Here is a 27,555-nt window from a genome sequence, read left to right as displayed (position 1 = left end):
TCTGATTGATTTGTTAAATGTGTCATGTTATTCATACTCCCTTTGGACTTTTTCAGGTACGCAGATTTTCTGAGGCATTCTTTTGTTTTGAACACCCAAGAGATGCTGTCATTGCATACCAGGAACTTCAGTGAGTAGCATAAATCCAAAATTAAAATGATTTTATTTCCTTTTACATAAGATAACCTATCTCAGAATTTATCAGTGATACAATATATAATTTTTAAAATGATGAAAGTAGAATTTGACATTCAGAAATCTCATTTAATCACATTGGGTTTAATCTTATTAATTCATTTAAGATCATACATTACATAAAGAAGCATGTTGCACTATTATCTTCTCCTTCCATATCATATCTATATCCTTGGTAGTCCCATACAGGCCATTTTGTTGTATCTTTATTTTCACAAGTCAAAATCTCTTACATTCATTTTTTTGTATTATAGATTTTCATATGTGTTCTGACTGGCACTGATTTCTGTTATGTAAATGATTTACAATTAAAATATCCAGAATAGATGCCTTCTATTTTTCATACTGAATATATTTAGATCAGTTTTCTTTGGGCTTTAAAGAATAATTTGAGAGCATTGTACTGAGCGAAAGAAGTCAGACATAAAAGAGTAAATGCTATATGATTCTATTTATATGAAGTTATGGAATAGGCAAAACTAAGATGAACAAAGTCAGAATAGTGGTTGTCTTGTTGACTTGGGCTGGGGGTTTGGGAAGACTTGAGTGTACTTTCTGAGCAGATGGAAATATTTTGATTATGTATCTATTTGTCAAAATTGTACAGCTAAGATTTGTATATTTTAATACATGTGAATTTACCTAAAAAATAAATGATAAATAATAACAGAGTGTAGGAATAGGTAGTGAGTGGGGGAATAGATAACACAAGAAGGGCAAAATGTTAATCGTTGAAGCTGAATGGTGGGTTTTTTTAATATTCTGTTTACTTTGATTTGTTTGAAATTTTCCATGAGAAATGTTTTTTAAAAAGCTCTTTTATATTAGAAAGTTATGTACCTTGTTTAAATAGCTGTTAATTGTATTCATCAAAAATGTATTAAGTGTAGCAATAGCCATGAAACACATTGTTTTTTTTTTCAACACTATCAAGTCATTAGTAGACATTTGAGCTTCTGGTATTTCTCTTATATGCTATTCTCAGCAATTAGGAAGTTCAGATATTAAGCATAGATGACTCACTTTGAAATAACATTAAAAAGTATAGACTATAATAGAAATAAAATAATTTATCAACAAACCATAATTTTATAAGCCAATAATATATTGTCAACAACCATAATTTTCATTTTACCAGTTTTTATCTCCAACCAAAGAGCTCTTTCATAAAGAGGTTACATCTTGAGGAAGGGGCATAGGAATGGTGAGGGGAATGGGAATGGGTAGAGTCTATAAAGTGAAATTAGGTGTAATTTTTTAAAATTACAGTCTGACTTAAGAAATATTTTTCAGTGCTCAGAGTCATCTACAGATGTGCACCGCTATCAAAAATACTTCCTTCTGCAGTTCTCTTCCACCCCTACCTATTGAATGTAGTGAATTAGATGGAGATCTCAATTCATTACCTATAATCTTTGAAGATAGGTATTTAGATTCAGTTATTGAAGGTAAGTATAATCTAAAATATGTAAGCTGTGTGTGTCATTTTCAGTATATTCTTCCTAACATACATAAAACCATTCCCTAATGTGGGGCTGTTTTTTCCCCCTCCAGTTTTATTTATTTTTGAGGATATTAGAAAGTTATAGTCAGAAAAAGTAGTCTTAATCATATGAGTGCACACAACTTGTTTTAAACCTGAATCTTTTTTTTTTTTTTTTTTTTGGATAAAAGACTTAGATACACCCTGGATGGGAATTCAGAATCTTCAGAGATCAGAGTCCAATAGAATGGATAAATATGAGACTGAAGAAAGCTCTGTAGTTGGACTTTCTAGCCCAGAGGTGAAAGTCAGACTTGCTGGTGCCTCCAGTTTTTGGTATACAGAAGGTGAAAAGCAGCTAACAAAATCTCTAAAAGGAAAGAATGAAGAATCAAATAAATCCAAGGTTAAGGTCACTAAGCTCATGAAAACTGTGAAATCTGAAAATACAAAAAAAATAATAAAACAGAACTCTAAGGATTCTGTGGTTTTGGTAGGCTACAGATGTTTGAAAAGTACAGCATCAAATGATCTCTTTAAAAGCTTTGAAGGCAATTCTTCACATAGTCAGAAAGAAGGTCTGGATCCCACAATATGTGGATATAATTTTGACCCAAAGACCTACGTCAGACAGACAAGTCAAAAGGAAGCTAGCTATTTGCCAACTAATACAGAGAGAACTGAACAAAAGTCTCCAGATGTTGAAAATATACAACCAGACCTGTTTGATCCTTTGAACTCTGGCAGCCTAAATCTTTGTGCAAATTTGTCCATTTCAGGTAAACTTGATATCTCCCAGGACGATAGTGAAATTACACAAGTGGAACAAAGTGTGGCAACCAGAAGTTCATCAGACAATTGCCATGATCATCAAACAGTCCCATCTGCAGGAGTTAGAACAATTGAACTAAAGCCCTGTAATAAAGATCCTTTCAGTGGAGAGAAAATAACTGTTAAAATAGGACCTTGGACAGAGCTTCGACAAGATGAAATATTTGTGGATAGTTTACAACTACCCAACTTTGAGTCCTTAGAATCTAATGGTAAATCTAAATCTATAGAAATAACACTTGAAAAGGAAGCTTTGCAGGAAGCTAAGTATCGTTCTATTGGAGAGTCATTAGCTAAGTTAAGAAGTAATCAGTCTGCTTCTTCTACAAAAGAATATCATGTTGTAGTAAGTGGAGATACAATTAAGTTACCAGATATTAATGCCACATATGCCTCATCTAGATTTTCAGATTCAGGTGTTGAAAGTGAACCAAGTTCTTTTGCAACACATCCAAACCCCGATGTAGTATATGAAACTGTGCAAGGGCAAGGTCCTTACAATAATGAAAGATTATTTCCTCAGCTTTTGATGAAACCTGATTATAATGTAAAATTTTCATTAGGAAGTCATTGTACTGAGAGTACAAGTGCTTTAAGTGAAATACAGTCGTCTTTGACATCTATAAACTCTCTCCCTTCTGATGATGAACTGTCACCTGACGAAAACTCTAAGAAATCTGTTGTACCTGAATGTCACCTAAGCAATAGCAAAACTGTATTAACAACTCTAGGAACAATTGATTTGCCAAAATGTGATGATAGTAAAAATTCAAGTATTGTTTTGCAGCAGCAGAGTGTCATATTTTCAGGGCATTTGGACAATGAAACTATAGCAATACATTCCTTAAATTCAAGCACTAAAGACCCTTTACAATTTGTTTTTTCAGATGAAGATACTTCCAGTGATGTGAAAAGTAGGTGCAGCTCCAAATCTAACTTGGACACTATGTGTAAAGACTCCCAGAGTCCTGATAAATCTAATAACTCTGCAGGAACAGCAATTACATTAAATTCAAAACTGGTTTGTTTAGGCACCCCTTGTGTTGTTTCAGGTTCCATTTCTACTAGTACAGAAGTTAGTGAAGATAGAACTGTGAAAAGAAAAAGTAGTGATCTCAAACAAATAAATTCAGAAGCCCCTACAATTAAAACTGAGACTTCTTTGGGTACAAGTGACCCTTTTTCAGCCAGTCCAGATATGGTAAAACAAGGGCTGGTGGAAAATTATTTTGGCTCTCAAAACAGTACAGATATTTCTTACATGTATGCTATTAGCTACAGCAATTCAGTTAGCCCTCAGAAGGAAACTTTTGAAAAAGGAATTAGTAGTCTTCAGCATGAGCAGGGTAAAGAGGATGAGGAGGAAGAACAGGATCAACAAATGGTTCAAAATGGGTATTATGAAGAAACAGAGTATTCAGCTCTGGATGGAACAGTAAATGCTCACTATACCAACAGCGAGACAGTAGAAGAAGAAAGACTTATAAAATCTGAAAAAATAAACAGTGAATTTCTGAGGGATGGTATAAATATGCCTACCGTCTGTACTTCTGGTTGTTTGTCCTTCCCATCTGCACTGCGAGAGTCTCCTTGTAGTGTTAAGTATTCTTCTAAAAGTAAATTTGTTGCCATTACAAAGCAGCCAAGCAGCACTTCGTACAACTTCACTTCATCAGTTTCCTGGTATGAAAATTCACCAAAACCTCAAATACAAGCGTAAGTAACGGAGCACAATAGTATGTGCTAAATGCATATAAAGAACTATACATATATATACACATTTATTTATTTATTTCTCTGGTAACATATATTTTATGTTCTCTGGTTTGTATAATATAAAATGTGCTTCTTTGATTAGCTATCTAAAATGGAGAAATGGACTCATTATACAGTTTGACAGACCTGTAGTTTCCTGTATGACTGTCCTGTTCTATAGGCTAGACATTCCTAATATAAATTTTCCATTGGTAGTTTATGTTAGAAGTATGGAATAGTTGAGATTAAAACCCTTTTTTCCATCAGTACCTTATTTCTTCCCCATTAACTGCCAGACAAAAGTTCTTTTATAAGTACATCTAGCAAAAAGGATAATATTAGGTAATGAATAAGAAGTTAGTAGAAACTTGCTAAGCCTACTGGACCCAGATTGTCTCAGTTAAGTCAGTGGTTTCCAGAATTTAGATTTCATGGACTAGTAAAAAATCCAGAAGAATTTGAGGACAATATAGGTTTACTAGCCTGGTACTGGTTCTCAAAATATTCTTGTACCTAACTCCAGATGGAGTTATAATCCCTAGAGTGAAAGGTCTGGCCATGTCTACAGTAGATTTTTAAAGTTCCCAAATTATTCTGATTTATACACATAATTAAGGTCCATATTGCTGAAGGCTAGTGAAACCAGTGAGGTGATAACAGCCTATTAAAGACATAGTATGCTGGAAGGGTAAAGGTTTTACCACTTTCTGGGTACTTCGACTGTTCCGAAGTCATTAATGAAAAACATTTTCTATATGGTCTTCACCCAGTGTATCCTACCCAGTTTAGTGTTCATCAGCTTCTTTGTTTTACTTTTATCCATCCAAATGTTATAATCTTAAAATAGTTAATGATTTTTTTAAATTTTTAGTTAATAATTTTTGATGTTTGCAGTCCCCACGTTAGTTAGTCACTCATTCCAAATGAGTGTATGCCATCAATTATCTTTAGTCACATCCCCCTCTTGGTTCTGCTGCTTCTTGTTGGCATTTTTAGAGAAAAACACAAATATCTAATCTACTAAATACTATACCATTCTCACTGTTTTTACACGTTGTGGAACAGCTCCTTCCCTTCCGTTTATGTAAAATTAAAAAGGAGCAGGGAGGACAAGATTTGATTACAGGATAAGCATCAGATTATCATCTTTCCAGTACTTCTCCCAGCTTTTCCATGAATACAATATAAAATTTTGTAGAAAGCATAACTCCACTCCTAATATTTTCTTAGTTGATTTCAAGTAAAAGAATATTTTAAGTGATTTCAGGTTTAAAATATTCATTGTCTTTTTAAAGTTCCCAATGTATTTGATCAGAAAATGTACTAAAAATAGTAAAGAAAATTGCTCTCTGATTTCTGAATCATTTGGGTGATCCCACGTATTTTGATTATTTTAAAATCGAATATTGCTGGTTTTCCTCTTCTCTGTAATTCCATAAATTCAGCAGATTGTCTTTTTGGTTCTAAAAACTTAATATAATAGTAAAAAGTATCTTTTATAATATTTTGCTTCAGCTTCCTTCAGGCAAAAGAAGAATTGAAGCAACTTAATCTCCCTGGCTTCATGTACAGTGATGTTCCTCTGTTGGCCTCCTCAGTCCCCTATTTTAGCATGGAAGAAGAGGACGGTTCTGAAGATGGAGTACATCTCATTGTCTGTGTGCATGGTTTAGATGGTATGAAACATCCACTCATGTAACCCACAGCAACTCAATTGTTTTCTTTTCCTAATAGATCCTTTTAGTTTTATATAATCTTTAAACTGAAAACAAGATTTTTTAATTGCTTAAATTAGTTAAATCTTAAATCTATTCTAAAACAGGAATATGCTTAGTTTTGCTAAGTATAATGTCAGATTTCCTTTTAAGTAGATTTTCCATGGAGCTGATATCCATGTGCCAACATCTTTGTTTACTTTAATTTTGGATTTTTCTGTCTTCTCTCTCAATTGTGTTGTATTTTTTGTTTTTTTTTCCAGCTATCACCTCATGGCAATCATTTTGTCTTTCTTTCATACTCTTCCTACTTCCCTTTTAGCTTAAACCTTATGGACTAGAAAAATCAATACCTAAAAATTAAAGATTCACTAATTAAATAGGGTTTAATTTAAATTCTGAATACCTGGCTTTAGTGCTGTGGTTTTATGATCGCTATTTTGGTTACTCAACGGACTTTTTTTCTTGATTGGGAATTGTATTAGAAGATACCAAATATGCCTAGACTAGCAGGGTATTACTATATTATAATGTTATTCTATAAGAACAAATTGACAAAAGATTTTGTGTATTATAAAAATACTAAACACAGGTCTAAGCTAGTAAATTCTCATGAAATGGGAGATTTTTCTTTAAAAAAACTGACTCTCAAGAAATAAAATACCTCCAATACTAACCTCTTTCTCCCCAATAATGAAATTTTAAAAGAATTATGTCCAAAGCAGGACTTTTTGGTTCAATAGAATCTCTGGCAAATTCATCTTTGAAATTTCAAGAAGCACGATATCACATTATCCCTATGTTATATGAATAATAGAAAGAAAAACAAAAGACAGAATATAACCCATTTTGTTCCTTGAAGTTAACCATGCTACTAAATAATGTACAAGATATCACACCATACTCCAAAAACAGTAGATCTATCTGACAGAAATATACTTAATACTGTAGCAATATTGCAGAAAATTCATTAATATTTAAAATCTCCAAAGAACCCTCTAGCAAATATGATTTAATTCTCAAAATGCAAACAAATAAATATAAAGAAATTTGTTAATAAAATATACTACATCAGCAAATCAAGTAAGAAACTATTGATAAAACTCAGTATTTCCCAATATGACAACTAAGCACCAAAGTTTAAGCCTTAAATAGCACTAGTTCTAGTTCATTAGTATGATTAAATATATATATTCCCAGCCAGCATAAGCCTAGTAGTGAAACACTAGAGGCATTCTTTTTAAAACCAAGAATAAAAGTTATCTCTGTCAGTGCATGAAATATCTAAGATATAAATATTGGAAGGTTAAAGGAAAAATTCAACAATTAATAATGACATGTTTATATTTCTGAGTAAACCAAAAGAATTAGCTAAAAGGCCACAAAACTAATTTTTAAAGATAATTATTTTTATATTTATGTATTATGTCTATATATAAATATTTTATATTTCTGTATATCTTTTAAATTAGTAATTAAAATAAACTATCCTAATTTATTTAAATGGATTTTTATTTCCATTACCACCAAAGGAAAATCAACAGATTAAATCTAAAATACATTCAAGGTTTGTTAAGTGATCATCTAGAGGAGTAATGGTAAGGAGAATACTTCAGTCAGAGTCATTCACAGCTATTATAGCAAGCACTCACCCAAGTGAGGGTCAACAGTTAATACGCTGTTAGGTGGGAAAGTGAAAGCGTCAATGAGCTCTTCACTTGTGCAAAACCTCCTAAAGACATTGTCTAATGAAAATCAGCTTTGTAATAAAATTTGAGGACTCTGTTTCAGAGTACGTTGTCTATTCAAAACTTGCATAAGGTCATATACTTGTCTTTAAGTACTGTAAAAATATATGATGATGCACTTCGTATCTTTTACTTTATCTTATCCTTCAGGCATAATTTTTCATTTTGTCCATTTTCTAGGTAACAGTGCAGATCTGCGATTAGTAAAAACTTATATTGAACTTGGACTGCCTGGAGGAAGAATTGATTTTCTTATGTCTGAGAGAAATCAGGTATAATATCACAGTGTTTTCAGTGGAAGCAAAAATTTTATACTAGTTGCTACCTAAATATTTGCTTACTACAAAATGCCTGTAGTGGTAGAAATAATTTTTCTGATTTCTATAAAATTTAACATTAATACATATTCCAAGGAAGTAGAAAAGATTTACAGTTCAATTTAAGAGCAATTCACATGTGCAGAATTTCTAGAATTTCACATTTTTATAAAAATATTTTATTAAACCATTCTAAATAACCTTATGTTAAATGTTGCTTGCGGGCTAAACAATTAACAGCTAAATGAATTAAGCGTTATTAAAACCATTGAACTTTTTTCCTTAGAAATTCACTCTTTGCTCATTTTAATACAGTGACTATTACTTCTCTAATTTCTCTAAAAAACACTAGCCTTAACCATATTTTCAATACTTAAATTAAAAATAATGTTTCTTTTCAGTTTTTTTGCATAATTATACATATTTAGTACATGAAGTGTCTGTTTTGCTTTTGTTTAGAATGATACTTTTGCTGATTTTGATAGCATGACTGATCGCCTTCTGGATGAGATAATACAATATATTCAGATATATAGTCTAACAGTCTCAAAAATAAGGTAAATTCTATAATGTTACACAACTATTTTATATCTACAAATTATAGAATAACTAAACAGAATTTATAATAGTTTTGTTATCCTATTCTGAAATTTAGGAGACTACAACTCAAATTAATTTAAAGAGGAAAAAGAAATTTAAAGGTTTTAGGGAAAGGCCATAAATTATATGATTCTGTTTATATGAATTGTACAGAATTAGCAAATCAATAGCTAGAAGTAGATTAGTGATTGCTTAGAGCTGGAGGGTGATAGCTGAAAGGTACAAGGTTTCTTTTTGAGGTGGTGAAAATGTTATAAGATTTCTAGCAGTAGTGGTTGCGCAACTCCGAATACACTAAAAACCACTGAATTGTACACTTTAAATGGATGAATTGTATTGTGTATGAATTATATCTCAAAAAAGTTGTTACCAAAAAAAAAGGTTATAGAGAAATGGGTATATCTAAACAAATGAAACAATAAAAATATTCAAGCTCTCTTCTTTCACTGTTAATTGTCTCCAGAGATTCATATACCATCCGTTGTAAAATAATGCTAAGCAAAAGGACTCTTTTGATTTAAACTATTCCTTAATAAAGGTGAAGTACTTTATAAATATTAGTTATTCTTTTGGTATAATCTTAGACTTGTAATAAGAAAATGCAAATGTTTTACCTGTGCCTTGAAAGTACTTAGTCAAAGAACTCTCCCACTTTTGAGTGTGGACCAGAGAATAAGAGAAACAAGTGTATAATTTCTTGTATGTCATCCTTTAGAGGTACAATATCATTATTTTGTTTTAAATCATGACTTAAATAATTGTATGCCTCAGGAAGCAAATTTATCATCTAGTCAACATATTACTTTTAAAATGTATTTCTAAGCACTTATAAACTATGAATAATGTTTTTATTGAGTAAACACTTGTTATATAGTAGGAATTTTCTCCAATATCAAACCGTTATTTTAAGACATATTAGATATTTAAAAATTTTAGACATTTCACATCTCTGTAAAATAATAACAATATCTTTGGTATTTGTTTTAAAAACTAATACTAAGGGAGAAATGTCATTCTTTTTCTCTTAAAGCTTTATTGGACATTCGTTGGGCAATTTAATTATTCGTTCAGTGCTTACAAGGCCAAGGTTTAAATATTACCTCAACAAACTTCATACCTTTCTATCTCTTTCTGGACCTCACCTTGGTACACTCTACAATAGCAGTGCTCTTGTTAATACAGGTAAAAGGTTTTTCGTTCCGTATAAAAAATATGGCATAAGGAGAAAATTTAAGTACAAATTTAATATTTTTTGCTGTTGTAGAACCAACTTGTCACATACTTGGAATTTCATGAAACAAAAGATGTAGCCATTTTTTCTATTTTGTCATGCACATAAAAAAAGCTCATAAGTCATTTCCAAAAATGAATATTTTCATATTGAGATGATATTTCCAAAAGGCACAAGAACTTTTTTCTTTTTTTTATTAAACTGTCTAAATATTTTCAGTAAATGCTTATCTTATAAATAGGCTATTCTGTTGTATTAGTTGAGCAGATAAATGTCTATATTTAATATATTATAAAGTTATAAAATATTTTAGAATGTTAACTAGGATGTTGGTTTGATAACAATAAAGGGATGTTATGAAAAAATAAATTCTAAAATTTTTAAAGAATTCAAATTAAAGTTAAGAGCCCAATTTTGATTAGATTAAATATTCCATCTAAGAAAGATCTTGATTCTTGATTTGCCTCTTATTTGGCTTGGTTTATCCCATAGACCTTTTTTTAACAGTTTTTTAGTTTAGTCAATTGATTCTCATTGAGAGAATAAATTTGATTTCATTGTTGTTGTTTTTTTTCATTGAGCCTTGAAACTCTTATTTCCATTTCTCTTTCACTTCTTTAATTGACAAAGAAATCAAACCATTTTCCTTAGTATCCCATTTCAAATGGTAGTGTTCAAAATATATCCAGTTCTAGGTTTTTACAGTTTCAAAAAGAGGAACTGAGAAAAATAAAATCCATAAATAATAGATAGAACTCAATATGAATAAGATGCAATACTTTGAATTGCATCTTTCCCCAGATAGGCTTACAATAATCAGATTTAATCAATTAAAGATTTTTTTTTCCTATTTTCTTTCCTATTCCCCTCTGTAATATTAGAGGCACCAAAAATGAAAATGAATATTCCACAAGCTTGAAAACCAGTTCCAGAGTGATTAGGGTTTCATATAAGAGGAAGATACATTTAAATATGGGTAACTGATAATATAATGAAATACAATAAAATATGAAAGTTAAATTATATTCAGCTATTACTAGAAAACATTAACTAATTGTACATTCTAAGAGTTGGTTCTTATACAATTAGTCTACCATAACCTGAATGTAATTATCTACAGTCTGAAGACTCAGTGCTTAGGCATTTGAATATACTATGTTTAAAGTTTTATCCTCCTCTACTTCTTTATAATTTGAACAAATTAAAGGTAAAATTTCCTCAGATTTGTTCTTCATAGACCATTATCTTATTACTGATTGAGAAAGAAATAGTAAGCCCTCCATTAACCCATAGTTCACCTATATATGTATTTATATGTTTATATTTGTTATCAGAAAATAGAAATATTTTACAAATATATTTGTTAGCCAACAAGTGCTAATTTGGGAGATAATCATTTTTGAAATGAAATATATATTAAAATTAATAACTTTGGCATATGTTACCATATATTTCGTTATACTCACATATTATTTATAACTCTATAGGTCTATGGTTTATGCAGAAATGGAAAAAATCAGGTTCTCTTTTGCAATTGACATGTAGAGATCATTCAGACCCTCGCCAAACTTTCTTATACAAGCTTAGTAATAAAGCAGGTAAGTATATATTAACAATTTTGAAAACATTCACTTGAAAACCTTTTTTAAAATAAACCTTTAAAAAAAAATAAAATAAACCTTAAATAAATCATCAACATGTCTTTCTGGTGATTCAAAAACTATTAGTCATTGTAATTTCTTAGTAATGAAATAGCAGACTCAATTAAAACTAAGCAATCAATAGCATGGTTTAATTTTTTCACATGATTGTATTTATCATTTATGAGCTGTGTAGCTACTTTGAAATTATCCTAAAATTTTTAGCATTTATAATTCATACCAGTTACGCTAGTCAGTTTTTGAGCTATGTCTCTACACGTCTAACCCTTCTAGCTGCTCCTACCCCAATCTTCAATCCTTGTTATAAACTGACACATATTGTTCTACTTCACTATTCTAAGGCCATCAGGCATTTCAAGAAAATATCAGAAACTAACCTATTAATAGTTATTCCTTCTACAGATTCTCCTCATGGATGAGTCTTGTTACTCATCTCTTACTAGCTGATTATGAAATATATTCCCCATCTTGTATATATTTTCTAAGCTTTTATAGCCTGAAGTCCCCAACCGCTTCTTTCCCATTTTCACTCTAAATGACCTTACCATATCTCCCTGAGTCATCCTTACACTGATGTCTTCTCAGCACATTTTTTCCACTACATCCTTTGAAATCTCCATTTGAGAGGAATAGACTGCCTTCATTTTTATTTTCTTCAAAGAGTGTTATCTCCGCTTCCTTTTGAAAATGGAGACATATCTGAAACCTGGATATTACCCCATCCCACCCACATCTCCTCACTCCTCTCTGTACAGCAGACATTGGCAAACCTTTTCTCTAAAGGTTCAGATAGTAAATATTTTATTTTTGTGGGCCATATGATCTCTGTTGCAACAACTTAACACTACCATGATAACACAAAAATAGCCATAGACAATACATAAATTAATGAAAACCCCCTTCTTTTTGAAATACTTTCCTCTCTCCAGTTCTGTAACATCAGCCTCTCCTGGTTTTCTTTCATCTTGGCTCTCTATGGTCTTCTATTCTTTCCTTCCTGCTTAAATATGTTGTTCTCCTTGGTCTCCACCCTCTGTCACCCGCTCGTTTCACTCCATACATTCAGTCCTCTGTGCTGTGCTCTAGACCTACATGTCTAGCTGCCTACAACATATATTCACTTAGATGTCCACTCAGATTACATCTCTGGACTCCACAACTACAGGAATGACACCATCTCCTAGCCAGAAACTTAGAAACTATTTTAGACTCCTCTTCTCACTCTCCCCCATATCTCCTGAGTATCAAGCTCTGAAACATTCATTTTACTTGGCAGCTAACAGAGGCTTGTCTTTTCTTTGCCAATGTCCTAGTTCAACCTTCATCACTTTTACTTAAAGTATTTCTATGGCCTCTCAACTGGTTACCCTGCCTCCTGTGTATGCCTCCTTCTACAATCTCACTTCCTCATTAGATTAAATGATCTTCTAAAAATTAAATCAGACCATATTGCTCCTGTTTGAAAATCTTTCATGGTACCTTGTAGCTCTTAGGATGAAGTTTAGATTCCATGGTTTAGGGCATGAAATCTGTTATAATCTGGTTCCTGATTCTTTTACTTGCTTCATATCCTAGACTTCCCACTTACACATGTTTTGCTTCAGTCATGCCACATATTGTTTTACGCTTCCTTGCATTCATCTATGCTTTTTCTACCACCATTTTTCTCGATGTGTTTACCCATCTTTTTAGATCTAATTCTCTTCATCTTCTAAAGTTAAACTCAAGCACCACCTACTATCAAAAGCTTTTCTTGATACTCTATCTGATTTAATGCTCCCTGCTCTCAGAGTACCAAGTATATGCCTTTATATCCCAAATCTTATATCTCCAGGACTGACTTCATTAATGAACTTCAATCCTCATTTGCCTGCTAGACATCACTACTTACATATCAAACTACTTGTGTTTAATACTGAACATAGTGTCTTCTTTTACTACCTCTTTTTTCATCCTTATAAAAATGGTACTCTATACTCTAAATTTCTCGATTTGAAACACCTCAGTGTCATCTTCGACCCCACTTCTTTGTGTCCCACATCCCAAGATTAATATTATTTCTGAATTCATATTAGTATTATGTCTGAATCTCTTTTATCATACTCATTACAATTTATCTCGTGTGAGTCATTTTTATATATTTTATAAGTAAAATATGTTATGACAACTCTTCCCCCTCCCCCCACATCCATACTCAGTATTTACTATAGTTCTTCCGAATAGGCGTTCAGTGTAAATCCTTTGAATCAATACATGATCTTTTAAATAATATTTTTAGTATCCAAAAGCAGGTCAAATATTGTATAGGTAAGCTGAAAATCAAACTCATATTTTCGGTGACCGATAGTTCCAAATCTGACGTAACTTGAACTTAACTTAAACCCTGGCCTTTTAAATCTATTTTTTATCTTCATTCCCATCTTTCATCCTGCTCTTAAAACATTAATAATTGAATATAGCCAAATTCATTGGAGTCCTGTTTAAACTTTTTCAGGATTCTTAAATGTTGTTATTAATATGATAAAGAGATTTGGTAAAGGTTATTTCATGTATTGTCTATTATTAGAAGCAGTGAAAAAAAGCTCATAGGTTCAGTTATTTTGTTTCTGAGGTTACAAAGAAACAAGTTACCTATAGTGTACAGAAATATATACTTGATTAATAAAACTACAAGATATTCCTACAAAATCAAATATAGCATATAGTACTCATGTGAGAAAAACTTAATGACACTAACTGGTGTGTAGCTATGAAGTTTTTGCCACTGCTCCTCATGGCTTAGGAAATATAGGAAAGGCAAAACTGAATATAAACGTTCCTGGTGTCTGTGTATTTATACTGCATTTTAAAAAGTAAAATTTAATCAGTAATAATAATTAGCAACATAAGAAAATAAAAACATGAAAGAAAACATAACTGTAAAGTTTTACTGTAAAAATTCTATAATCCATGGCATTCCCCATCTGAACAGATTTCGTATTAAATTTATAATTATTAATAGATCTGAGTAGATCTTTTGCACCTGAATTATTTCTTAAGGAACAGCTAAAACTTTTGTTTACAAATTGTGAATTTATTATTAGCCTTACAGTGTAGGCAAGACCCTTCCCCCTGCCCCACCTCCCCTGCTGTGCTGGCCTGACACTGCTATTTAAGAGTCAGGCCTCAAAAGAGTGTGTAGCTGTCAGTTCTTGCTGAAGCGCTGAATAGGTTACTAAAGCTAAACAAGCCTCAGTTTCCTCATTGGTAAAATGGGGATAATAGTATCTTCCTTAAAAGGCTATTTAAAATTAATTGAGATAATACATATAAACAACTACCATTCTAAATAGCATGAAACTCAAATGTTACATGGTAAAAATAGCTCTAAATGAAGTGCCTAAACTAAAATATTAGTATTTTAGCTTATAGAAATTCGCTTTCACATTACCATCATGAGTCTATTTCAGGAGATATTTTAACAGAACTGTTTAAAAATAAGCTTATCTAAATGTCAGTATCACTAGCTACAAAAATTAATCAAATGACTTACTAAAATTGTTGTCATGTTTTAAGATTTCTGCTTGTACCCAGATATAAGTTTATTAGTATACACCAGAATTGAATTAATTTTTTGGAAAATAACATGAAAGAATACTATTTTCTAATAATTATGACTAATGCATTAAATAATACTAAAATATAGGAATTAGTATATATGGCACTTACTAAATCATAGGTATCACCTAAGCAAATTATTATACATATTATAGGACTATTATGGCCCCTGTTTTGCAAATGAGGACACTGAAGCATAGAGAGGTTGAGTGACTTGCCACAGGTCATAAAGCTAATAAGCAGTTGTGCATGGTTCGGGCCATGTTATGTTAAACTATTAATGTGTATTTTCAAGAACTTTAGAAGCTATTTCTAATAGTTTTAAATATCAACAAATATTCATTAATTGATTTTAAAATTATAATATTGTCACAAGGCTTGGACCAAGTCTATTTGTCATCTAGAGAATTATGAGTCAATTGCTAGGAAATTATTACACTTATATGTATACATGTGATTACTTTATTCACAATGTGTAAATACGTGGGTTCACATCAGAAGCATAAGTAAAACAGGACAACATAAAGCAATGTTTACTTAACCATTTTACTTAACCAATATGCTATTCTTAGGTGTTTTTAAACAACCAAAAGCCCTAGTGATAATTTCTCTTTTATGGTTTCATTCTTTTAAAGGTACAAAGTCTTGAATGCCCTAGTCTAATTATTGCTTCTGTTCTTCTGAATAGCTAGTATTTTGTTCTTTTAAGAAAACCTAAAATAACCATCTAAACCAAAATCCAACCTTCTACCTTCTTCCCTCTTTTTATTTAAGCAAAGCCTCTCCTGTGGGTCCTCCTTTTGAAACAGTCTTTTTTCTGCAACATATCATTAGTTAGTAACTTTCCTTAATGCAACCTATTCATTATTTTAAAATTAAGGAAACATTGAAAAGCCTAAAACAAATGAGAAATGTTATATTTTTTATAAAAATCATAGATTTGTCAAGTATGAATTGCCTTTTTTATTTTGTGAACACAATCGATCTTAAAGAGCTAAAGAAATATTTTTAAGAGAAAATTATCTTTTTTGATAAAGGCATTACAATTACAAACATTCATTAAATTTTTATAGCAACTTTTGACCAAAAACTACAGCATTCTACAAACTGCTGATAGAATATAAAAATAGTTTGCATAGTATAGTTAGAGCATACTAGTATCTCAGCACTGATATCAAGGCAAAGATGAAGGAACTAGAGCAATGTGGAAGGCAAAATGTATTACATATAGATTGGGTGACACCATTGGTGAACTAACAAAGATTACATGAAGAGAAAGCACTCTTCATTTCTTAATGAGGGCTTATATATATAGCCACATAAGAATCTATTCATTGTTGGAACTGCCAAAATATAATGCCATATTTTAAGATCTTCCAGAAAACATCTGCTTAGAATCTCTTTACCAGGTGTTAAATTCTGACAAATAAAATATAACAGTTAAAGAAGTCTCCCGCTGTGCTCCTATGGCACAAGATAATCTTTTCTTCCAGCAGATTACAGAGGTGTTTAATAATAGGTATTACTTGATTTGTAAATAACATTCGTATTTTGTTTCTGAAAGTGTAGGAAGAATCAGTATCGGCTAATGTTATTTAAGGAAGCAAATTCTTTCAAATATAGTGTTTAAAGTAAATGAGTAAAAAGAATAGTTTAATGTGTCAGTTTAAAAAGCACAGGTTTTCTCAGCCTCAGCATTATTGACATATTTAGCAGCATCCCTGGCCACTACCCACAAAATGCCAGTAGCACACACACTTCTCCACACCCTCACATCCCCCAGCCCTCAGTTGTAACAACAAAAATGTCTCCAGACACTGCTAAATGTTCCTCAGGATGCAAAACCACTAGTTTAGAACCACTGCTTTAGCCAATTCCAGAGAGGAAACAAAATGAGTCAATGTGAATTGCTTTAAAACATTGAAATTTCAGAAAAAAATGAGTCACCAAAAGTATCAGGAAGACTAAGATTATAAAGATGAAAGTTACCATTTATAATGTCCACACATAAATCATGTTATTACACAGTTGAGAAATATGAAGATTTCATCTTTTTCTTGGTAATCGTGAAAAGTAAATAAAATATTTAGAAACTTTTCTAGATCAACTGTCTCATCCTACAGATGGGGAAATCTTGTTACTTTCCCAAATTAGAGGTAACTTTTCAACCAAGAATAAGCCACTTCAGGGGCTGAGTGAAGAACTAACCCTAAGGCCAGTTAACTAGGTCATGTTAATCAGGTAAAGTCAGTGTAGGTGCAGAGATGAACATAGAATATAAGGTTCCTAAAATAAAGACTTTAGACATTTTTATAAGATGGACTTCAACTCAGATGAAGTACTTCCAGAGTACTGTGACTCTGGGCCTAACATGTCTCACTTTGAGTTTCTGTCCTCTCCAGCCAACACTGTAGAGAAAGAATTGAAGCAAAAAGATTCAAAAAGAGTTATAGTCTATTTAACTAACTTGGTTCTTGGCTAACACAAAAAGCAACTCTTCTATGCAAAAGTACAATATTAGTATTTATTGTTGTTGAAAAACTATTAATATAGAGTACTAAATTTAAAATGAATTTTTGAAGTGCAATACTGTCTTAGGAATCCCATTTAGAAGTACAAAAATATATTTATATCAATATCAGGATCTTTGATTTATTTCATCATCATGGAATCAGAAAAATTGATGTTGCAGGAGAGAAACAGGGCAACGACTAGAGCCAGGTCCTTAAATAGGCAGGAGGTATTAGGACCTAGCATACAAGTATAAAGGCTGGCCTGAGGTAGGAGCATGAACGGTTCATCAGAAGGAACAACAGTGATGGCAGAAAATGAAAGTATAGGTGTGGTGGTAGCTTCATTTAAGGTGGGAGTATGTGGAAGTTCTCTTCTAATTCTTCTGTATTCTCAGTGAAATGGAAAGCAAGAAGAGGGGCTAGAAGATGCTGGCAATTTGAAGAATAATACCCATTTAGGAAAAATTCAAAAATACCTGTTGAGCAAGGTTGCCACAGGCTGTGCAATGTACAACTCCAAGAAGTGTCATTCATGCAAACTGTGATACAAATGCCATTGCTGGAGTTGTGCAACATGGTAGCCCTTTATGGAGAGCATAAATATAGATCTTTTAGATAAATGAAAAAGCTAATTGTGCTGTTTTATGACTAGTTTCATGCAGTTTGGTATAAAATTTCAATAATTTAGATTCAGAAAGTACAGCACCTGAAGCAACTTGGAAGTGAAGATGATGTACAGTAGGGCAGTTTTCATATTATTGGCTTGCTTACTCTTTAAGAGAATTTTGGAAAAGTATGTACCCCCTTGTGTAATTTTAGGGTTGCACCTAAAAATACTTTCTGTAATTTTAAATGGTTGCAAAGGATATGTTTTCTGGCATATCAGGTAGTATATATTTACTGTAATTATATTTTCATAAAAGTATAAAGACTCATTCAATTAGAGTTATAGATTTAGCTCATTCAATTCAATTTCTGGAAAGTGTGTGCCATAAAATCTAATTGGCAAAGCCATTTCTTATTGTCAAACAATCAGTCAAATCAAACCTACTTTTTATCAGAAAAAGTTAGATTTCACTTATATTTTGCTCGGTTCCCCAGAGACTGTTATACTCCATGGCTGTGCACCATAATAAGATCTGAAATAGATTCGAAAAATATCTTTCTCTTGTAAAGTGGAAGAAGGACAAGTCGTTTTTAGAAAAGCGCTCTTACAGAAGTTGGGCTCTGGAAATCAATTTTCTTAAAGCTATACATGTCCATCTACACCATGGAGAGTCTTAAATTACCCCCGGGGTAAATGTATATATATCAGTTTGAAGACCTCTCTCCTCTAGGTACATAGATAATTCCCAAAGTAGTGCTAATGTTGATGAAGATATTGCTGTCAATTGAAACCAAAAGTAGAATGAATTTGTCTCATGAAATGTGAGAGTGAAAGGGAAAAATCTAAGTTTTCTTAATGAATATGATTTTAAATATGTTTGTATAAACATATTCCCTTTCACTCTCACATTTCATGAGACAAATTCATTCTACTTTTGGTTTCAATTGACGGCAATATCTTCATGTTTGTATAATTGAATTAATTCCTATTATAGACATTGGATTATTTCACTTATGTCCCTAGAATTTTATATATTCAAATTGCCTCAAAGTGGTATCTTCTCTTTGGGAAAAAAGAAAGGTGGCCTTATATTTGGCATGGATAGTATATACAGCCTCGCCTGGTTCTGTGTGGGTCTACACTTTCTCATTATTAGGATCCTTAAATTCCAAGGGAGGAAGGGAGATTCTACAAAGGCTTCCTATATTCTGGATTTGCAGTAATCTCCACAATTGGCCTATCTCTAAGAATCTGAATTTTAGTAGGCGGAAAGTATCAGAATTTTACTCTGATACTTTACAGTCCAGAAACAAAATATGCACTACATACCTCAATTATAATGTATTGTCTTTATTGATTTGTATCTTATTTAATAATCACAAAATTTTTATTTTTTTATTAGTCTGAGCTAAATAGTAAAATTAGAATATTTTTGGTACTGAAGTGGTCAAGAACATGGGTTTAGTACTTAACCTGAATTAATTAACAAAGTATCCCAAAGTCAGAAGCCCTAAATTCACCTAGTTTAACAAAAAATAAAAATAAAGGGGCCTGACGAAAGTCTGTGGGTGGATCATGAAACCCATTATTATTACTAAAAAGAATGAAGTATGTATCCTCTTGACATCATACTTAAATAAGGAGAAAATATGGTTAGGCAAGAGTCAAATGAAAACTTAAAGTAAAAAGTCAGCTTTAAATGAGTTCATATAGGGTGTTTTGTTTGTTTTTGTAGAAGAGTAATTTCGTTTCTTTGGGAAATATTTCTAAATATTGAGGAATAGCCTTTGAAAAGTAAAAATGTGAAGTATTTGGTATGAAATTTTAGTCCACCGTAACCAATTTCTCCTCCATTCCCACAGTACCACACCACAATCCTTGCTCTCACTCATTGCAAACACACATTTCTCATATCTGACATAAACTACATACAATGAAGCTGGGTGTTTTGGGGTCTTGGGGGCGGGGGGTCATTTTTTGGTAGATAATACGTAGAAATTTGGAGAAAGAATTCATCAGGTATTTAAAAGTCATAAACAGTGCTACTGAGGAAATAAAATTTTTTGTCACTTAATCTAGTACTAATAAGTTGTTCTAAATCTGGTTAATAATTGCATTATAATTTATTATTTTCTCTTCACAGGGCTTCATTATTTCAAAAATGTTGTGCTAGTGGGATCTCTACAGGATCGCTATGTTCCTTATCATTCTGCCCGCATTGAAATGTGTAAAACAGCTTTAAAGGACAAACAGTCAGGTAACAAAGTAAATTAGAAGTATTTTAAAGAGTTATATCTACACATAAACTTTTCCCCAAATTTTTCTTGGAGTCACTTTCTCTCTTCTGTCATCCTTCTCCTCCCTTTTACTTCTTTTTCCACCCACTAATATTAACAACTATCCTTCCTCCATTTTCTTCCTTTCTTTACTCCTGCCACATCAGCTGTTTTTGCCAATAAAACCGTGGTGGTTCTTATGAAATAGTTCTTTCATCTAATTACAAATGCTTCTACATTTTGCTGCCTCAAAAGTAATTTGTACTTTGATTTCCTCCAAATTATTGGCATTAGTGATTGTGGTAATGGTTATGTTACATGTTTAGCTATTTCTCCCTTTTAGTCAAAGATGGCAGCAAGGACTTGCTCCACTTTACTGATAATGAGTTATAAAGATTTTTTTATTTATCCTTTTGCTATTTTTTAATAACAAACGAAATCTAAATCATAGCTATTTGGAGCCAGGAGGAGACTTGGGTCCTGTTTGCTCTTTTTATTACTGAGGCAAAGATACAAAAGGACTTATCCAAAGTCACTGGTGGTTAATTTCAGGATTAGGGTAAGAATCTGGGTGTCCTACTTCCCAATATCACCTCAGTTCCTTTTTTGGAATAAGGCTGATTTTAAACAAATTCTTAACCCTTTGCTTTTCTCATATTGTAACAGTGAATAGATTCTTTAGGCAAGGACTCTCAGACATTATTTTTATTGGCAGTGCCTAGCATGGCACATAGTAGGTATTCTATTCATTTAACAATTTTTTTTCGAGCATTTCATGAAGTCAGAATAACCTTTTTAAAAACTTCTGTTCTAGAACAGTCCACTTAAGGGAAAAGGCTAGAGTCCTCTTAGAGAAAAATTTAGAAGAAGTTTAACCTTCAGATGAGTCACTGAAAGTAGACAAATGTCCTTTGTTTTAACTGAGATTCTGTGCCACTTGGGGACAGGGGAAATCTAATAAAGAGAGGTTTGGATTTCTTCCTATGTAAGAATATTTTTTAAGTAGCATGGAACCAGAAATTTGATTTGACTCAGAATGAAAACTAAGAGGAGAGAGAGGAATAAAAAGTTTTCTATTAATCTTTCTCTTAAACACCTCTCTTCTTTCTATAGTTATACCTCTATGTACTCTTCCCTTCTCGTCATTCCTCAGGGGGCTACATCTGCCTCACCTCCAAAATTTAATACCTGCCTCCCTAAGATTGACATGTTCCATCTATTAGTAATATAGTAATGCATAAACATAAAAACTATTTTGCCCCTTATAAGGTAGCTTGTGCCTTTGTATATATGTATATTTAACCATTATCTTTTATGCTTAGCATGACCTCAATACATCCACTGTAGGAATTAACCAAAAAGAGGGAAAGAAGCACAACTATAGAATTAAAAGCTGAACCAAGCATTAACAAAACCTTCAGAGCAAAAACAGGATCCTCTTTGATCTTTGGCTCAAACTCATATTGTTCTTCTGACGATAGGAAGTTGCTGCTGTCCTCAAAATAATGTAGAACTATGTGGAAAAATGTTGACTGCCATGGAAACATTATTAAAGTACTTGCTGTAGACTAAAATTTTAAATTTTGCCTTATCAAAATGTCTTAGCATGGCTACCTTTTCATAATGGTTCAGCGAGTCATAAGTCATTTAATGTCGAAGCATGCTGTTTGTTCTCTTATATTCATTGTGTTGAATTAAAAATATCAAATTGACAGTAATGTATAATAAATTTGTTATTTTTACTTGGCTAGATAAATAATATAATTATATTTCCTCTAAACAGTCTCAAAAATGATAGTAAAAGAAAAAGAAAACCTTTTAAAAGAACTTTTCAGCTTTAAGTGGAAATAATATAACCAAATTTTATAAATTATATAAAAGTTGACATGGAATTTTTTTCCGTTGCTTATATGAACTAATTTTCCTTTATTCTATTTTTTCCATAGGACAGATCTATTCAGAAATGATCCACAACTTGCTTCGTCCAGTCTTGCAAAGCAAAGACTGTAATTTGGTTCGATATAATGTCATCAATGCATTGCCCAATACAGCTGACTCACTCATTGGGAGAGCTGCACATATAGCTGTTCTTGATTCAGAAATATTTTTAGAGAAATTCTTTCTGGTTGCTGCCCTCAAATATTTCCAATAAGATAAAAACATTGTTAGAGACTTGACAATTACCTCATTCAGCAATGATTCAACTAATGTATTATATTAAACTATAGATGCTGGTAAGTTCTAAGAAATATTTATATCTTTTTATATGGAAGATAATTTATATCATCCATGTGTAGAGCTTTTTGAACATCAACTTTACTTTCTAGGTAATGTGGCTGTGCAATATTTTTTTAATTTTATCTTTTTACTTTTCTATTTTTCATATATTTTGCTACATAAGTATTTCAGTGAAATTTAAGCCCATATGTATGTCTGATTATTTATTATTGGCTTTCAACAATTCTTACATCAGATTCATATTAGAGGCCATTATTGCTAGAATAGCATGAGATTTTAAATTTTATAGTACTGGAGTATATTCAGTTAATTATAAATTTTACTTTTAATATTTTACTCTGTTTTAACTGGAAAGAAAATTATAGCTGCTAAAATATATTTTTTGAAATCAACTCTTTAGCCCTGCCAAACCAGGTAGTTCATATATGACAATGTTATAAAAGTTTTCTATAAAAAGTCATTGTTATTGTTGCTATTAAACATATGTCATGCCTATTAAAATATATTTTCTACTGGTGATTTCAACATTCTTTTTCACATTGCCTTTTATTACTGGAACTTTTCATGTTCATGTTAGCAGCATCTAGAAATTTTTGAATGTTTGAATGCCCTCTGCCTTGATTTAGTTGGAATTTTGCTAAATTTGGTAATGTTGCTTGAACTTTCTGACTACATTTCTTTAACTTTTTTCATGGACTTCCTTATATGTACATAATAATTAAATGTTGAAATTTGTGAAATACTTTTATGAATTTAGATAATTTTTAAATTGTTAAAATTCGTTGAACTAAAAAGATGTAAAAATAATTCATGCTAAAAATGGAACAAAATAATTAACTTTACGTGTTTGGTGATACAGATGCAAATGTTTTTGATATATGGAGATGTTAAGTCTTTTGACTTTACTAAAGGTGCTGAATAGCATTAAATTCACTATTTTCTTTCCTGTTTTACTTGTGAAAATAATAATACACTAAGGGCGAATAGAAGGCCTGTTTGGATTCACCAGTTGTGATTGGACAGAAGGTTTTTGTAAATATGTATTGTATAATTGATGCATGTTTATTTTTAGCATTGTGTTATTGCCCCTTGTTAATAAATGAACAAATGACTATCTAGAGGAATAGCTAAAACACTTGCTTGTTTTCAGAGTACTAGAAGTATATTTTTATTTATAATCGAATAGACTATATTAATTAACTCTATAGACCAGCCTGATTGTATAACTTATAGTCTTTGTAAAGTATTTTTATAATTCATATCTTTTACATATATATTAAGTAGTTAAAATTATTATTTCATTGATTGCTCTCCATAAATCTTTATTTTTAAAAAAGTACTTGAAAATTCAGTGAAATAACTAAACAATAATTTGCCAAGTTCATTTTAACTGGAAAATGTAAATATATGCATTATCCACCATATATTTTTTGCCACACACAGTTTTTATATTCACATAGGTTGGCCCTGAGTTTTAAATATCATGCTTATCTAAGTTTGAATAACCTTCCAGGTTAATCAAAAGATTCATTATTACTCATAATCATATACTTGTATTTAAGGGTAAATTGCTCTTATGATCATATTTAGTTAATTGGTGTTGGTTGTTTTAATAGTTTTAAAAGCACATCAATGATCATGGTTTAAAATCTAACAGACTTCACTTCTGGTTTATCAGAGAAACTATGATATGCTATTCATGTCCTAATTCAGATTGCAAGGGTGGAGTAGAGAAACAATTATCTGAAACAGTATAATTGACTCTTAGAGATGAAGCTCATAAAAGTACATAACCAATAAGGATTCTTGATTGCAAACAGCAAAAAAACAATTGTGAATAACTTAAGCAGAAAAAAAATAATTCATTGGAAGAATATAAGGCAGCTCACAGAATTGATGAAAAGGCTGGAGAGCCAGCTTTGGAAAACAGAAACCAAAGGAAGCTAGATAACCAAAATTATAGCCAAGTTCCAACCTCGAGAAGATCTGGAAGTTTGTGTATACTTTAGGCAGTGATGCCTCTGAAAACTGAATTCCAAACACTGCTTATTTGCATCACTCATTGCAGATTCAGCATCTGGTGGGAATGTCCAGTTGACCAAGCTTATTTGTCTTGTGCCAGCACTCAGTCTGTCAGACATCAAAGACAGCAAGTATATCTGACCTTCTCAGCTTCCACAGTAGAAGATGGGATTATTTCTTCTACTAAGATTCACTAAACATGTTATATTATCTATGGGTTTGATGACTCAGCACCAAATATAAAAACATATCAGAGGTCTATCTATTATACTCCATTTCTTTGTCTTTACAGCATCTATATATACCACTTCTCATATTTACACCTTTAAAATGCTTCCTCTTCTGGTTTTTATCTTAATAGTTTGGAACCCAAAGATAATATAATATTGTAACTGCACCACCACCATCACCACCCCTATATGCAATAATTGTATTAAGTAGGAAAGAAAAGATAAATTGTTAAATATATAAGTATATGCATGACCCAATGAGAAAGAAAATACAGCTGCAGCCATGTTTTGCAAGCTTCCTTGGTGAGGATTAACTGGGTTATTCATTGAAAAATTAAAACTCCAGGGTACCATTACAGACCAACTGAATCTCCAGGATAGGATACAGGTGGTAGCATGTTTTACATCCCAAAGTTCTCTGATTTAAAAAAAAGAAAGAAAAAACTATGGTAAATACAGTCCAGTTCTACCGCTGGTCATAAAGCTAGATGATTATGACTTAATCACCACAGCCACTCATTTCCTGTTTCCCTTGTGTTCAGCCTGCACCTCAGCTGATAAGATTTCTTTACCTAGTGGGTGACTTGAGGACCTGAGGTTTGGGCGGTTTTGCCTATATATGGTTGCAACTGTCTTTGCTTAATTTTTACAATTTAACATGGTATTGGTAGAATTTCCAAGAGATGAGATTCCCCTGAGTTCTCGTCAGACTCCTCTCCTTACTCCCTTTCCCCCCATGGTCATTAGAGCCAATCAACTCCAGCTAGCACCATAACCACTTTTCTAGCTCCTTACCTAGAGTAATGAGCTCAAAATGACCAGGTGGCAATCCCAACTTCCAATTCAAAGGAAACATTGTATCCCCTTAAACCCCATTCAGGGTGCAAAAATTGCTATACCAACAGAACCTGGAATCATGGAAATGGGTGCCAAGATCAGTGAAGGAGCTGAGATTTTATCCTACTTGCTGGTTTGCTTGCCACTGTTTCATGGATGCTGACAGGAGACTCCTGAGTAAGAGGCAAAAGACTATTACAACAAAATAGTAGCCAAAGTGCCATCATATTTGTACCAATTCCTGGAGCACCAATACCCACAGTGATGCAGAGGGCCATTTGACACCTGTTCACATGGTGGATTACATTACAGAAGAATGGGCTCAGGGCTCAGAGCCAAGCAATTTTTGAGCAAGCGGCAAAGAAGCCAGTATCTTTCTCCCCGGGGAGTGGCAGTTAAATGGTAGTAATGCTGTGGTTACCTTGACCTATTTAGATGCCTATATGACTAGCTACAGAAACTTTGGTAACAGGAGAAGGATAAGCCTTGCAGTTGGCATACTCAGCAATAATATTCAGGGACACTCAGGACCCACGGCAGATTCTCTCTCCCCACAATAGAAAGCAAAATATATGAGCAGGATGTCAGATATAATAAGGTGTCAATCCGTCTGCTACTCTGGACCCTGTTATTCTGTCAACAGAAGAGATATCACTGAATTCTGTTAACTCATTTGGAGCATATGCCAAATCCTTTAGGATAGCATCCCAAAGTGTATTTTCTCACCTGGTTCCAAAAGTAAACCTTCAGTAGGGCTGTCTATTATCCGTACCCTGCTTTACTTCTTTCGCAGGAAATTGAGTTCTTGGTAAGAAGCAATGCTGTATAGGATGCTATATAAGAGGTATGGTGTATAACGTGTTCAATAAGCCTACAAATGGAGTGTATAAAAGAAGCATAAGTCAGAGAAAGCAATCCAAATCCAGAATAATTCTCTCTTCCTATAGAAGAAGTTACGATCTCCTTCATTATAATAAGATTCCATTGTAATTAAACCTGCCACCCAGATTATATAGTGCTATATCGGGATCAGGTTGGTCACTGCAAGAAGTGCTAACCAATCAGTCTTGGCAGAGGTATACACTATGTTAAAAAAAAAAGTATATATGCAAGTCTCCATGCCACCATGTCTACCTTATTAGTGAACAACTAAGCAAAACACAGCTGTGGTGGGGGAAGGAGACTGATGTCTACAGAATGGGTCACTGTGGTAAGCAGCCTCTAAGGGCCTTCAATGATCCCCACCTGCTGTATTTGTCCCTGTGTAAACCTCTCCCTTTGAGAGTGGGCTGGACCTGCTTCACTTCTAATTATAGAATACAGCGAAAGTGATGGATGCTACTTACGAGATGAGATTACAAAAAGACTGGCTTTCATCTTGAACAGTCTCTCTTGTTCTCTCGTTCATTCATACTGTGGAAAAACCAGCTGCTATACTGTGAGATGACCTTTGAAGAAGTTCATGTAGCACAAAACTGAGGGAGGCCTCAAGTCCAAAGCTAACAGCTTGACTGCAATCTCATTTAAGACATAGAGCCAAAGGCACTCTGGCTGCTGAATTCCTGCTCCAAAAAAACTGAGAGAATAACTGTAGTTTTAAGCCACAAAGTTTTGGTATATGTTAGGCAGCAATAGAGGAATCTTGATCTAAGAGTCCTTTTGCTATGGGAGCCTTTTTTGAGCACTCAGTGGGCCCCAT

General features: G+C 32.5%; 1 protein-coding gene across 13 annotated transcripts in view; it reads left to right on the top strand.

The window, feature by feature from the left end:
- The window catches only part of FAM135A (family with sequence similarity 135 member A), a 96,061-nt gene extending 72,161 nt beyond the window's left edge, over nt 1-23,900 (top strand). For 6 of the 13 annotated variants that reach the window (XM_025042611.1, XM_025042608.1, XM_025042610.1 and 3 more), the window contains 10 exons: nt 57-130; nt 1,489-1,643; nt 1,870-4,225; nt 5,780-5,940; nt 7,908-7,999; nt 8,504-8,601; nt 9,675-9,826; nt 11,363-11,473; nt 20,397-20,510; nt 22,476-23,900. In XM_025042611.1, the coding sequence (XP_024898379.1) occupies nt 57-130; nt 1,489-1,643; nt 1,870-4,225; nt 5,780-5,940; nt 7,908-7,999; nt 8,504-8,601; nt 9,675-9,826; nt 11,363-11,473; nt 20,397-20,510; nt 22,476-22,681 (3,519 nt within the window). In that variant the 3' untranslated portion in view covers nt 22,682-23,900. The remainder of the gene's footprint in view (nt 1-56; nt 131-1,488; nt 1,644-1,869; nt 4,226-5,779; nt 5,941-7,907; nt 8,000-8,503; nt 8,602-9,674; nt 9,827-11,362; nt 11,474-20,396; nt 20,511-22,475) is intronic. The other 7 variants (XM_025042616.1, XM_025042613.1, XM_015600482.2 and 4 more) reach the window with 7 other exon arrangements.
- The last annotated feature ends 3,655 nt before the right edge of the window (nt 23,901-27,555 follow it).

This window comes from Pteropus alecto, unplaced genomic scaffold (assembly GCF_000325575.1).
Source record: "Pteropus alecto unplaced genomic scaffold, ASM32557v1 scaffold7, whole genome shotgun sequence".
NCBI lineage: Eukaryota > Metazoa > Chordata > Mammalia > Chiroptera > Pteropodidae > Pteropus > Pteropus alecto.
The sequence above is the reverse complement of the archived record's forward strand: the minus strand, read 5'-3'. Positions and strand labels throughout refer to the sequence as shown.